Here is a 14,971-nt window from a genome sequence, read left to right as displayed (position 1 = left end):
ATATGTGTATATATATATATATATATATACACATATACATATAATAAATTCTGATCATGAGTAATGTTGAATAATCCATAGCTACCTAATTAAATAGCTACTCTGATTAAACATTTTAATAGATTAACATTCTGTAAAAACCAAAAGGGTTTCATCCTGAAGTGATTTTAGTATTAAAATCAAGCAAAATCAAACCTATTTAGACTCTACTGTGGTCACCCAATAGAAAAGCAGCTTGGTCTGATGTACTTTTGTCAAATAGGAGCCCTGTGGCAGGTATTTGTTTTATATTTCCACCATCAACATAAAAAAAAACTACTAAAAGCCTGATTCCGATTCTATATCTAAGCCCAAATGCTCATCTTAACTTTGTGTGACATGCCTTAAACGGGGGCGCTATCCCCTTAGCTGTAGTAGTCTACAACATGCTAGGGGAAAAAATAAGGTATCACAGTGATATTGGTATCGGCAGATACTCCGTTAGTTAAAGTTGCAGTACCGTTATCGGACATGACAAAGTTGCATGGTGCCCTCCCTACTCAAAATGATAGTTGTTGTAAATTGTAATGTGTGTGTTTTCTGTGCCTTGTGTGTGCTTTGTCTTCCCCTCTATTCTTCAGCCAGCTCCTGTGAGTCAGAAGACCTAATGTAGTTAATTCAAGTTTATATTATAATATTATGTTAGGAACCATTTCCGATGATGTTTAAACAACAGATACATTGTTGGGTGGTTGTTTTGCCCCGTGCTTCACCTGAACTGCCCTCTTATCCAGGCAGGTTTCAGATATGGCACAGGGGCTATTTGAAACAATCAGTTTTCTTACAGCCCTCCTCTAGAACTAATTGAGTGGTGTGAGAGCCCAAATGCAGGGTCCTCTGCTACTAAGTCTCAGACATAGAAAAAAAGGGGGCGAGGGTTCGTCCTATTACCCCACCTCTCTTGCCTTCTACACTGCATAGTGACATTTATACTTTTAAATGCCAAAGTTGAGATTTACCGAGAAATGAAGCACATTTCAATTACTATGCTGTAAAAGGACAAAGTAACTGTTTCTGGGGGGTTGGAAGGGCTGGGACTTGGGAAAATACAAAATGAATCTTTGCACTAATGTAAATTACTTAGGTTATTTGTATTGTGTTTATGTTTACTGGTCTCTGAACCACATCATGTATTTCAGTGGTGTTGTATTTACATAGCTTCTGCTTAGACTTCATTCCAATTTTGTGAGCATCGAAGGATTTTTGACATCGGTACATCAGCTGTGACACTTGCTCAGAGTTCACTTTATTTCCTTAACCTTGAGGTGCTTCTAATTGTCTCCTCCATCAATGCTACAATGCTACAATAGCCCTGCAACATAAAGAATGCTGATTTATAATATAATTTTCTTTATTTCTAACCATATGTTTTTTTTTTATCTAAATCTCTGTGACACTAAACTCCCTCCTTTCTGAATTTCTGCCCTCAGAGACCACAGGGCTGCTCACTAAATATTGTTCACTACAAAAAACCACTTTGGGCCTAGCGGAGAGTTTGACCTCACTTCTCCTCTCCTCAGGGTGTCAAAACAAGAACCCATGGAACAGGAGAGAATGGCAGGGGAAGGCCAGCTGAGCTCAGCGGGTCTCTACTCTCTTCCTCTGAGCACCACACCTTTTTTACTGTAAGTTCTTAATGGGAAGTGATAGTGGGGGGAGGGAGTGACACCCAGGAGAGTCGGTGCATACAGACCAGCTCTTTTTGCTTCACACACCTGCTGATATACACACAGTCTCCTCCTGTCAGGATCCTCATGGGGAACATGCCTTAATTAAACTTAAGTATTAATGAGGAAGTTCAGTCCACTGTCATTGTTGTGTTTTCCGCATACAAAACCGCTGAGGTGTGTGACAGTACCAGTGTAATTCATTAGGTTTGTCCTGCTGCACGTGAGATTTACACTTTGTCTGCCAATAGACATCAAATGTCCTGTGTTTGATCATGTTCTACAAATGCAAGACATCCTCAAATGTCAAGTTTGGTCGTGGTCTTGAATCTGGTTCTAGATTATTCAGAGGACAGAAAAGGACTTTGAGAATTTTCCATGACCATCTTAATTTTTTAATTTTTACCTTTAGCACGAAGAGTTTGGGATGAAGGGTTAGTTAACGACCAGGTCATGTTCTCTTTCTATATTCGTAGCAGTTTCTTTTCTGTTCTGTTAAAACCTAAAGGTCCTCAACGGTTCAAAGAGATTGATTGGTGACTAAACATCCTTTACTGTCCCAGGTATATACGATGTCACGACATTTGCCATCAGCAGCTCTGAGATATGTGCCAATACATCAGCTGTTGATACTACCCCATGGTTATAGACACCTACACACCATCACAGATGGTGTCTTTTACACCTTTGCTGTGAAATAGTATGGAGGGGTTTTTTTTTTTAAAGCTATGCCACCAGGCATTTGATATTCCAAAAACCAAGCAGACACATGGACCTAGAAGATTCCATCACGTCAGAATTCTCTGCTATCTTTCCTGTGAAACTTTGTTTGTGATAGACAATTGTCTCCGTGGTTTCTCAGCGTCTCAACCCACTCCTGCTTGAACAAGGGCCAAGTGTTGTGTTGCATGTTCCATCGTTAAATCGGATTCAACACCCCCTCATTGAGGACCACCGTCTTAGCATTTACTGCAAAGGTGTAAGCCAGGTCCCAGATGTTTTACATGTAAATGAGCTCACCTTCTCACTTTGCTGTGTGAGAACAAACACGTGTGTGTGTGTGTGAGACAAAGGCAACAAAATAACATTGAATTTATTCACTTTTCTCCAAACGCATAGTTAAACAGTTGCTGTCCTCACATCTAGGTGTTTCATTTTCACCTCACATTCAAACTGAATTTATTTTCAGTGCTGCAGCCTCACCAGTCACATACAAACCCTTTACTGCAAATTAAAACACACACACACAAAACAGATGCACGCATTAACACATCTGACAACAATTCTCTCCAGCACTGTTGTTTGTTATACACCAGCTTCGCACACACACATACACACATCTCCTTTTTCCTCTCCATCTCTCTCTTGTCCCCTCCCCTCCTCTTCCTCTCCACCCATCCCTAGTCACAGCTCACTGTCAACAGAGCAGGATTAGGAGCATTTGACTGGCTTGTTGCTAAGCAACTGTAGCCACGGCAACTTATTCATTATGAAGACAGGGATGGGACAGGGAAAATGCATCAGGGAATGGGTTGATGGGTAAATTTTGTACTGTAATTCTTATGGAGTGCTTTTGGTCTTGGGTGAGTCGGTGCATTAAACAAAGCTGGGCGTCAGTCTGGCTGCACTGCTTTGTTCTCTGCCTGTGTGACAGCCTTTTGAAGGTTAGGATCACTAAGACGTTCTGTGGACACAACAAAATGTGTCTCCTCTGATGAGGACCTTCTTAGTCTCTGAAGCAGCCTGGAAAATCATATCTCTAACAAACGTGCGTTAGATAGATTGTTTACCACACATTAAGATATTTTTTATATTTTCTTTCCATATTCTATGCAAGCAGTCAAATATCAGAACTGATAAAAAAAATGCAATTGTGAAACTTTTAGAAAAGGAGAAGTAAAAATAGAAGATGTGAAAAAATGACCTGAAACCATTGCTTACCCCCTAACAATTAGACAAACCCAGTTGTTGCAATGTTATTATTATTTCATAAACCGTCCACCATCCAACCCAGGCCGTCCTCCACCGACGTTAGCCAACAATCTAACAGACCAGACGTTTGTTTGTGACTGATTGAATTTGTATAGACTCTTTGGCAGTGGAACATCTTCTGTTGATCGTTCCTTGTTTTCCCATTCCGTCTATAATTGTTCTTTATTATAATAACAAGTTGTTTTTCCTTGTACCTGTGAACTCCCGTTGCTCCATTCTGCTAATTCTCACAGGTACAGACTTGCACTTTAGTCTGTGAACTCAATTAACACCATACCGCATTTTTCTCCTCAGACTTTATTTTTAACTTGCAAAACTAATTGATTTCCTGTTCTGACCTGACACAATGTTCACCCTGTTTTATCCACACCAGCCTTCAGTTTTCAGGCCAGCTCTGTTACAGGGACATTTGCCCCAAGTTTGTGATGTAGCTCCAAAACTATTTCTGATCCAGACAGTTAAAACCACTGAGGTAAACTTAGGTACTGCAAACTCCCAAAGACATAGGGATTTATTGCTGTGAAGTAACAGAAAATAGATGACCCACCATTGTATCTGACGTTGACCCCACTTTTATCCAAGCATTCAAATATACAGCGACTATCAGAGTATTCAAAAAACATAAGCAGGAGGAGGATGTGCTGGAATTATTTGAATTCCAGAACTATTTAAAGAAGATAATGGCATTTTTTCTTTTTCTTTCCATGTAGAAATACTTAAGGGAGGCTGCATGAGACGTTGCAACCTCTTAATGTTGACAAAGTAAAGAGGGAAATGATCTATTGAATGTTCCTGTGTGATTGTTTTGGTCTTTTTTTAATGTGCGGACTAATATTTGCATTATGTATTTGTGTTTGCATTTCTTTTAAAAACACAAAGTACCTAAGGTATCTAATATCAAAACATGGCTCACCAAAGATTATCCACCAAAAATAGATTCTCTTCTTTTAGGAAAATCATTCTATTGATATCTATAATTTTGTTGGACATTAAATATTGAAATATTACTAAGATATTTATGTTCTCTCTGGCTTTCAGGTCATCAGTTTTAGACATCTTGTAGCAGTGAAAATTGAAATTTTCATTCATCTTACCGTCTGGTTATCTTCGTAGAGTTTTAGGTCATAGCCGCTAAGCTCAACACAGAAAATGATTGCAGTGACGCCCTCAAAACAGTGGATCCACTTCTTTCTCTCTGAACGCTGTCCACCCACATCCACCATCTTAAAGGTGAGCTCCTTGAAGGTGAACTTGTTCTCCACGATGCCAGTGGTCATGTCACGAGATCGTAGGATGTCCTCAACGGTCGGAATGTACTCAGAGGCTGAGATGCGGTCCAGGTCATTCAGGTAGTAGGCAGTGTTGTCCTCTAAATGATACTCATTGGATCGTTGAAAGCACTCCTGGACCCCTGAGTCGGCCCACAGACGTTTCATGACCCCCTGCAGCTCTGGCGTGATCTCACCCTTGCTCTCAGCTGGCCCCGTGAGGGCAAAGAGCTGCACAGCGTCGTAGGCGCGGTCGGGATTGTGAAAGTCAATCTTGAGTGTGGTTAGAGCTCTGATGATGCGGGTTAGCGAGTCGATGGCGTTATATAGAATAAGGGGCTTGTACTCCTTGCATGCTTCAAGATTGAAGCCACCACTGTGGATTATTTTCATCTGTTTGACAATGGTGCTCTTGCCCGAGTTGCTGGTCCCTAGCAACAGTAGCTTGATTTCACGCCGCTGCCGTTGACTCTCCGAGCGCAGGTGGCGGTCAATCCGACGTGAGCGTCTCGCTGCTTCCTTTTCCTCCGAGCTCTGACGGCATCCCATGATCCTCCACCAGGTGGTGAGCACAAGGGAACTCGTGCTGGTCCTTAATTTGAAAGCAAATTATACAGCTGGTGGTGGAGTCGGGAGGTTTCCGCTCAGGAAACAATAACAGCTCAGGGGAGATGCAGACAGAACAACACAAAAGTCCAATTTAACAAGAGTGAGAGGAGCCACCACACAGAGGAGGGACTCTGGTGTATTTCATTTTTTTTTGTTCTAGGGCAGTCTGTGAGTACTGTGTGGGCAGAACCCAGACTTGTGGGATGCCCACACAGCTCCTGGCACTGAGGTTGGACTGCCTGCCTAATTCAGGGGAGCTGGGGTGCATAGCAGGGGCTCTGCCTGAGGAAAGAATCAGACTGAGAGCCAGGGATTGTTAGGCATGTGTTAGTAGAGAGACTGATTTGACTGGATGCAGGGGAAAAACAAAAACTCCTTTTTTGCCTCCCACATGGCTCTGATGGTGCATTGGCCTTGTTTGACTTCTGCATGCATCCACTTTAGCACAATGTTTTGCCCGCTTGATCCTTGTGATACAAAGTCTCGTCTGGGTTTTGTTCTGTTTGATATCTCCCCAAGAATTCAAGGCGTCTGGTTCTGCAAGAAGAGGAGAGAGAAAAGAAATGTAAATGAATGCAGTCTTAGAATCATGTTCAAATGATATGTGTCGTCAGCCTGGCGTAAAAGAAAGAATATTTCACATAAATTTACATGAAGACAAAATGAGAAACCAGCTTGCACAGGCACAGAGGCATTATTAGTTGCTGGTCAACCACATAACAGCTCATTTCCAATTGTTCCTCATTCTTTACCTAAAATATGCCCATTTTAGGCACTTTGGAGGCTCTGCTTACGTACTAGCAGCAAACTAGCATGTTAGCACCATTGTCTGTTTTTTCCAAAAAGAGAAAAGGGAACCTAAGGATAAGTTGTGCCTGGAGCACTGTTTATAGCACAGGTGTCTAATGAGTAGATAGCGATCTACTGGTAAATCACAGAGGGATTAAATGATTAAATGAAATAAAAATACAGTACACTGGTAAATCACAGAGGGATTAAATGAAATAAAAATACAGTATAATCCTGCATGGCCATATACTGTAAGTAAATGAAATTGTGCCATACAGCTACATTAACCAATACCCAATCATATCATTTATATATTTCAGTATGATTAGGTTAATATGAGTAAATATATGTTTAAAGTTTTCAATATAGGTAGATCACTTCAGCCTGGTCAGTTGAATAGCAGCCCCCAAGCCAAAATAGTGTAGTAGTAATAAATTAGAAAATTTGGATATTCCAATCATTTTAAGTTTCTGCCAATGTTACACATGCATTTTGTCATTCAGCGAACATTATCAGTGCATTCTCCTGGTTGGAGTTTCGCAACTAGGAAACAGGTGAAAGTCATTTCGATACTACCTTCCACACTTCCTTTTTATTCAATGCCTTGCTACCTCTTTTCTGTGCACACTACCTCTTCAGGTTTCTACGGTCACCGGCCACATCTGCAGCCCTGTGTCACAATACACTCTGAGCCAGAGTAGATCTCAGCTGACCACGCCTATCCATTAACATCTACCCAACACACCCCCACCCTCACACTGCTGCATGCACAAAATCAAGGTCAGACGTACAGACGTTCAGCAGAGAAAGACAAATTCAAAGAGGCGCGTCTCCCTCCCATACTTTAATAATATTAACTCATTTTCTAACCCTGACATTTGTGTTCCTGTCCTTCAGATTCATGTTAGTGCCAGATAAACAAATGCTGAATGATAATAGGGAGGGGGAGGAGGACCTTTTTTTGAAACACTGGTGTTAACATGTATTGACTTACTGAGCTTTCAAAGCAACATTGAAATTGAAATATTTGGACTGTGTGTGGGATACTGTGAGAAATACACAAATGCGGGATGACAAACGTTGCATGGTATTTGCTAAGTGACGAAAGTGAAATCCCTCTGAGGCCGTGTTTAGGTGGGGAAATTTCACTCTGCAGACCTCTCAGTTAGAGAAAGACGAACGGAGCGGCAGAAAGCATTTCCAAGAGTGAGGTCCCCTCTTCAAAAGACTGAGAGCACAAACGGAGCGGAACAAAACCATAACAAAGCATAACACCACAAACAGAGTAGGAGCATTGTTTCCTGGCTCCAGGCACCTGTTTCCTCTCTGAAAAAGGCCACAGCCAGCCTGACCTGTTTTTTTTTTTTAATTAGCTCTTCTCAGATATTTGCAGCACTTGCATTTCTGCACTTTTTGAAGTTACACCACTTAAGGTAATTGCCAAGGATGTCGTGTGCTGGCATAAGAACTCATTCTCCGCTGCATTATATTCACATAAAATGTAATTTATTTTGCTATGCTATTATACATATTACATGCCTTTAAAAAGAAAATTAAAAAATCCACTCTGATAACTAAAGCATAATTCAACATGATACCATTCTGGTATTTCTGACATTTTAAATTTAAAAGGATAGAAATTGGATTTGCAGTACATTACAGTGTACTTTGAAGTTGCAGTAGCAATGAAGGGGAAGGTTTGGGCATTTTGAAGCCGGTTGAATGATGTCCATACATTTTCTACTTTTTATCCTTTTGTAGGTAGGTTGATTGAGCCATCCCATTTACTTCAAACCTCACAAAAGTATATTACTGTAATCAAACTATAATTTCTCCAAAATTGATATTCCTGTTATAGATATTCTTATAAATACAAAAACGAATTTCATTTTTAAAATATCAGTGATTTCTCATTTCTATCGTACTCTTTACTAACATAAAACATGTGTAGCTACTTATAAAGCGCCAAGTAAAAAAAAGTTAATACTTACACTAATTTCTCATGGGTTATTTTATCTCTGTAGTGTTTATCTAAGCAGTGTAGGATTTTCTTAGCAAATGTACATTTTCTCAGATTCTTAACATAATTTTGAATTCTGTAGTTAAGTCAATCAAACTTGTTTACTTGTGTCCATCTCTGTCCTCCTACACGTGCATGCTTGAGGGCAATACATCGACCCTCCTCCCAAAATTGAACATCTCAGCATTCACAAAGAAGGACGTGTCACTTTAAGAGTAATTGATTCTAAGCAGAAGCGTTGGGGGTGTACAGAGAAAGGTCGGCATCTTGATGTATCATGAAGGCTTAGGTAACACGATAGCTGGGATGACACTGAGTCCAGTCACTCTAATGTTGCACAGAAGCCTCTGGATGCAGCTCAGTAATGTAGCTGGTAGGTTTGATCATGTGACAATTAGGAGTAAGACTTATGACGTCTGCAAATGACAAACGAGTATTAGCCAAGTAAATATCTACCAAGTTTGAAAGTCGTCATCTTTTTGTTAACAGACATATCGTGCACAACGTGTGTGAGAGGGAACACAGTGAACACATCACTACTTGACAATAAACGTGTCCATTCTAGGTCAGAAGAGCCATTATCAAGTCAACGATGCACAATTTTACATGGCTTTGTTAGCAGCCATTTTAAGAGCTGCACGGCGTGTGGCTGAAAAGCCCCTGGTTTGGAATCATAAAGAACAGGGAGAGCAAAGCTGACGTTCAGCTGACGATGTGATGAAGACGCTGGCATATGTAGGAAAGGTTTTGTTTGAACGAGGCAGTACAAATCCACAAGGTGTTGAATGAAAGCAAATGTGTGAGACGTTAGAAGAAAAGTGAAAGGCGCAGGTTTTCTTTAAGTCACCTGGTAATGGTCAGCAGGCTTACATTTCAGGAGGTATCAGATGAGGCGCCACCATGAGAATAAACCTGCCGTGGCTGGGCAGCATGGAACAGGGGACTCGACAACATCTGTCACTCCTGCACAACCCTCACTTTCAGATGCTAAGGGAACGGCAGCAGCGGGGAAATCACGTGTCACCACAACACACCACTTAGCTGACAATTTCCTTCCATCAAAACAAAGGAAGACGGCAGAATAACTCAGTCATTGCAACAATATTAAGCAGCTACTTGGGGAAAATGGTAGCGATGTTGCAGGCAGATTTCTCATTAGGGCCGTTCAGCAAGGCAGGCGTGTTTAATGGGACTCTACGTGCCCCAGGCAAAACGGATCTGGGAGGCTCTATTAAAACCATCTCTTATACAACCTGTAGCTGATCATAAAATTGAAGGGGATTTTTTGCTAAATTGTTAGACGAATGTAATCAGCTTTTCTCAGGTCACCACAAACCCTCAGCCTGAGAGCCTCAGGCGATTTGTCGGTCTCGCTCTACAGAATCAGAATCAGAATCCCTGTTTACAGCATTGCAGCGCCGACGGGAGAGAGAGAGAGAGAGAGACACTCACACGGCCAATTTAAAAGCAACTATTCAGAAGAATACTCTATCAGGGAATTATGACTCCTTCATGACTGTGCTGTAATTAATATCGGGGTTATGCATGAGTTAACCAGCCTACATAACTGTGTGTGGCATCATCATTAATCATACTGTGGAAAGCTGCATGGACAACAACATGCAGCCTGACATCTCCTGGACAACAGATGTTATTCAAATGACATGGAGAAAGGAAGGTGACTCCTCTGCTCATGTCAGTGTAAAACAGTTGATTATTAACGTTAAAGCACAGATATAATATTAAGTATAAAACAGTTGGGTCTGTTTTAATAATAACAATGGCTTGTCATTCTGATGCTGTCCAACTGCCTGGGTCTCTCCAGCAAAATCACATAGTGTGCATGCACACAGAAAATAAAACAGCTCTCCTGCCTAACCATCAGCTGAACTCTGTTAATATTTATTCATCCAAAGGCAGCTGGTTTAGTGGCTGGAATATTACTTCCTGTTTCTAGGCCGCTGCTGCTGGCTTCCTGACAAAACCAGGTTAGAGAATTACTTAAGGCGTTCTGGTCAGTGTCCGTATTCAATGTCAGACTCTACCAGGAATTTGGCATTGTTTTCTTCCAAGAATACTCTTATGGAAATGAAAAGCATCAGTTAATGCTCTAAATATAAATAATAAATGCTGAATAAAAGAATATTGTTTGTGATGTATCAAATATGAAAGATCTCTTTCAGCACATTTCTATGTAGGAGTTATCAGTGTTAACCCAAGTGCTTCTTTTCAAGTTGTATGTTTGCTGTTAGCAAGCTACTGGGCAACAAGCAATAAATCCAACAACTCGGCATAACAACCTAGAGTTACAACTGAAACCCTAACTATAGGTTTACTCCACAAAAACAAGACATTTCTATCAGCAAGAACAAGAACTCAGTTCATTCTCTCTGGGACTTCATTAAAAATAAAGTGCTGAACTTCATATGACCCTCCTACTACCACTACCACATACATCACTGGTGCTGGGCTAGTGAGAATTTAATTGAAGCAATAAAAAGTGACAGCATGGTGTTTGGTGAAGGAGAAGTCTTAGAACAACATGTTTAATTGTTATTCCCTATAGGATACAGGATAAAAAGTGATAAATAGACGGCATGTTAGACCAGTCAGTACAACCTGAGGTCACCAACTGCCCTTCTTTAAACTCTACTTTAATAAGCTATGAGAACTCCTAAACCAGGACTGCATGACAGAAATGTTTTTTTCAGCCCCGGTAGAGAGACCAATTTCTCGGTCCTAGTGCAAATGTATCAGTTGTCAGTTGGCTGCCTATAACTTAATTGTAATAGAAGTAAGAACAAGCGTTACATTCTGCCTCCGTAATCGTACTGTCAGCTGTGGAGCACACCAGCCTGAGGCTAACATAGCCAACACAGGAATGGCTCTTATAAACTGTCAATAATGGGTTTTTCTGATTTTAGCACCTTGCATAGCAATCATTTTCTAACATCTATGATATCATATAATTGAAGAACACATGGAAAGATCTAAGGCATTAGCTAACAGCTAATGCCTGCTACGGCTACAAGTATTTAGCCACAAATAATGCGAATGTCTTTGGAGATTTACTGTAATTGTTGCTAAATATTTAAATTACTTCACAAGTGGGACATGTGATACAGTAGTTTTTCTGACTGTGAGTTTATATGAATACAAAAACTGTAACGGATCTGAGAGTGTGCCTAAAATTAGCGTATGCTACTCTGGCTCTCCCTGAGGAAACAGTAATAGAACATGCACCTGAATGTACTGTACCTGACAAACTAGCATTATTATCAAGTTAAACTATACTATTTTACTTTTTTTTCCCTTGAATATTCTTTCATTTCAGTATTCGAATGTGTTGTTACCAAACATAATCCGTCTACGAAAACAATTTGTTTTGGGTAATGTACAAATTCGGCCAAAGGCGAGGATCAAACAAATGCAGAAGTTATGGAAAGCATTAGTGAACAAAGCCTGAACTGATCAATTAAGATGCTTTCCTCAGCCACTGCTGCCGTCAACATCATCATGTCGAGTACAGTTTCACGTTAAAATATGGCTGGTGATATCGTGATATACACAGTACATGGCCCAAAGCTCGATAATATTGTCTAGCATTTCTATAAAAAGGATGAGAAATTAAAAGAACAAGGGAGTTCTAAAGACGGAACAGTATCATATGCTGCAGACAGAACAGTACTCCTACAAGGGAGTTCTAAAGACGGAACAGTATTATATGCTGCAGACAGAACAGTACTCAGTACCTTTACTGTAAGAAACGTCATTTCTGCAGCTGTGCTAGAACAAAGCAGAGTGCCGTAAATGTTGGCTGTGCTCAGTCGGCTATTGACAGAGCTATCACACTGTTGAGTTTGTAATCACTGGAGCTTTTTAAATATTTAATCAGGAGCAGACATGTCGTAGCACCGCCAGACTTTCAATAGAGTAGCTACAATTTCCAGCTTGTCTTTAAGACGCCTTGAAACAAATCGATTCCCGAAGTATGTTAAATTAATAATAAACCAATGAACGGAGCAGCTTTTTGAGACATAGAGCTTGACTTTAATTCAAAAACAATAGTTTTCATTTGAGGACGTTAGGTTACCCTCTGTAGCACTGCCATGGACGATGTCTTTAAAGCTGTAACCTGCTTAAGGTTTCTGAGGTCAAACAATGTCCAGTGTTTGTTTGAACAAATTCCACACCCAAGAAATGCAAGTTTACATATTTTGTATTGTTTAGGTTTTATGTTTTTTCCAGTACACAGATGGTACATACATATCCTGAATACATTACCCTACTTGTACTAAGGCCTGTGTTCTAGTCAGTGCCATGATTGGGTTGACATCACCACATGTGGGGATTTCCTGGGGGTGCTTTTACTGACTCTCTCTCTAAATTAACTATGAATACAGTATAAGAAAAGTAAAAGAAAATTAGTTTTTTAATCATTCATCATAGGTTTTTGAAATAGATCAAACCCTCTTTTTTTTCTCCACAATGTTTACTATAGTCACTAAGGTTTAACTGGCAAGGTGATTTAGAACTGAGTATATTTTTTTGTTAAAGCTACAAATATCAGTGTCAGATCGTGAGCCTGATTCAAACCAGCAGTTTTCCCTATTTTTCCTCATAAAAAACTTAGAATTTTGAGTTAAAATATGTGAGGTGGAAATTATACTTGTGTAAAACCATTAGCTGTGAATATGAAAGATTTTAGCTCAGGAAAAAAATGACCTGAGATGAAGGTCTAACCAAATTATAAAAAACAGCAGTTTGTTGTGACTGTTTTTGACTCTGTTTATTTCTTTTGTAAAAGAACAAAAAAAGATTTAAGAATTTGAAATTTGGCTGCATTGAGATAACAAGTAGGACAAAAATGCCAAATGTTCTAACAAACAAACAAAAAATCTATCTGCATCTTAAAGCTTTGTAGAAATGTACTTGATTGATTGATTTGCTTTGGTTGATTAAAACAAACTAAATTGTCTTAAAATAAACCTGCTAATTCACATTTGGAGAAGGTTAATGTTTAAGTCGAACCCAGTGACAGTGTGGTAAGTAGGTGATCTGCCTGAAAAAAATTCAAAATACAATGTATTCCTTCTGTAATGAATGAGAATCCAGTGCAACATAAATTCGCAACAAACGTCTAACCGTACAACACGGAAACAAACGGTGCACCAACTGGAGACTGATCTAGACATGTTACTCTGGTCAGCTGTTTTTAATTCATGTTGTTCTCAGTCTGTCATGAACGTTTTACTGCCGAATTCCTGTGGCATCATTCGGTCAATTTATCAATCATTTAATCTCAAAATGACATTATTTACTAATGGAAAGTAACAGCAGCTGATAATATTATGCATCCCCAGCTCCAAATGTGATGCTGTTAAGAGCAGGACAAAAAGCTCGCATTGATTTTGTTTCGCAAAGATGATCAGCTTGATGTGAGCCCAATGACAGTCACAGACAGAGCTCTGCATCATTAGGTGCCTCTAAAAACTCTCTGTCTTACTGCATGCAATGAGCTAAATCTACGCTTCGCTCTGCATGTCCCAGTGGAACAAAGCAAACAAAGTATTCAAGCCTAGAAGGCCTGTTTTGATGAGTCAGAGCTTTGTGGTTGGTCCATTCTGCGTCACAATCGTATGAGATATAGGTCGCAGACGGAGTGATCTTCAGCGGCCTTTGACGGTTTGTGCGACTAGCTTTGAGATGCAGCACATGATCTTATCAGAACGAATGCACGCCTGAAAAGAACCACTGGTTAACCAGTTGCACAAGTTAACTTGTTGCAATTTTCATGCACTGAAGACGTATTTAAAAAGGCTGTCAGAGTCTAGAGAATGAGTCTGTCAGGAACTGTGTGCCTCCTGCAAGGGTAGTACCAGAGTCGCAGGCAGCACCTTCATTTTGAAATCAGATGTCAGTCTGGAGGGATTAACCAGTGTTCCTGTCACAATTCATGTTATCGCTCAGAATCTATTAAAAATGTCAGTTGTAGTTTTTCTGCGTTCTATATCCTAAGTTTCTGGTCTGTTGACGACCAGGTTTGGTGAATGTCCATCATACATGGACAGAAGAAAAGTCAAACGAGGAGGATCAGTGAAGGATGGTGTTTAAAGTTGGATCAACAGGAGGTTAACCCCGTGGCTCTGTGGGTGGTGTTTACCTAAGGGTTGGTTATAGTGCCGTATGGTCAGGCTGCAGTTGGAGCATTTGTCAATTACATTGACCAATCACATTCATGCACTTATTTTAACAGCGGTCCTCGACTTATGTCATGAGTTTTGTTTCTACGGTTTCTGCTCAGATACAAAGTCACGAGACTTACGGTGGTGAGCCATAATGAGGAGCAGAAAGTTCCCAGAAAACAACACAAATGAAAGAAAGTGAATGTAGCACAGTCCAGTATATGGTGTACAAGTGCAGAATGTAAACAAAGCGGTCTTCTACGTATTGCGGCGTGTGATGACGTTCCCATAGGAACTAGTTGGCGGGTTTTAATGCTGTACACGGTGTGGTGTATACTTGTATATATATACGACAGTGTGATGTCATGACACTGGAGTAAAGTGTTGAGAGCTCGGTGTGCC

General features: G+C 40.2%; 2 protein-coding genes and 1 long non-coding RNA gene across 3 annotated transcripts in view; 1 reads left to right on the top strand and 2 right to left on the bottom strand.

The window, feature by feature from the left end:
- The window catches only part of LOC107989484 (uncharacterized), a 22,686-nt gene extending 17,903 nt beyond the window's left edge, over positions 1 to 4,783 (top strand). Inside the window, exon 3 of the long non-coding RNA XR_001761036.2 lies at positions 1,560 to 4,783. This is a non-coding gene — a long non-coding RNA (uncharacterized LOC107989484). The remainder of the gene's footprint in view (positions 1 to 1,559) is intronic.
- LOC103389085 (ephrin-A5-like) overlaps positions 1 to 14,971 on the bottom strand; it is a 1,154,841-nt gene that overhangs the window by 192,283 nt on the left and 947,587 nt on the right. The gene's annotated exons all lie outside the window — the stretch shown is intronic.
- The window catches only part of gnaz (guanine nucleotide binding protein (G protein), alpha z polypeptide), a 28,836-nt gene that overhangs the window by 6,318 nt on the left and 7,547 nt on the right, over positions 1 to 14,971 (bottom strand). The window contains exon 2 of the mRNA XM_008324336.3: positions 4,793 to 6,112. Within this exon, the coding sequence (XP_008322558.1) occupies positions 4,793 to 5,515 (723 nt within the window). The 5' untranslated portion in view covers positions 5,516 to 6,112. The remainder of the gene's footprint in view (positions 1 to 4,792; positions 6,113 to 14,971) is intronic.

Source organism: Cynoglossus semilaevis, chromosome 14, assembly GCF_000523025.1.
Source record: "Cynoglossus semilaevis isolate Cse_v1.0 chromosome 14, Cse_v1.0, whole genome shotgun sequence".
In the NCBI taxonomy this organism is placed as follows: domain Eukaryota; kingdom Metazoa; phylum Chordata; class Actinopteri; order Pleuronectiformes; family Cynoglossidae; genus Cynoglossus; species Cynoglossus semilaevis.
Note: the sequence above shows the minus strand (reverse complement) of the source record. Positions and strands in the feature narration are given on the sequence as shown.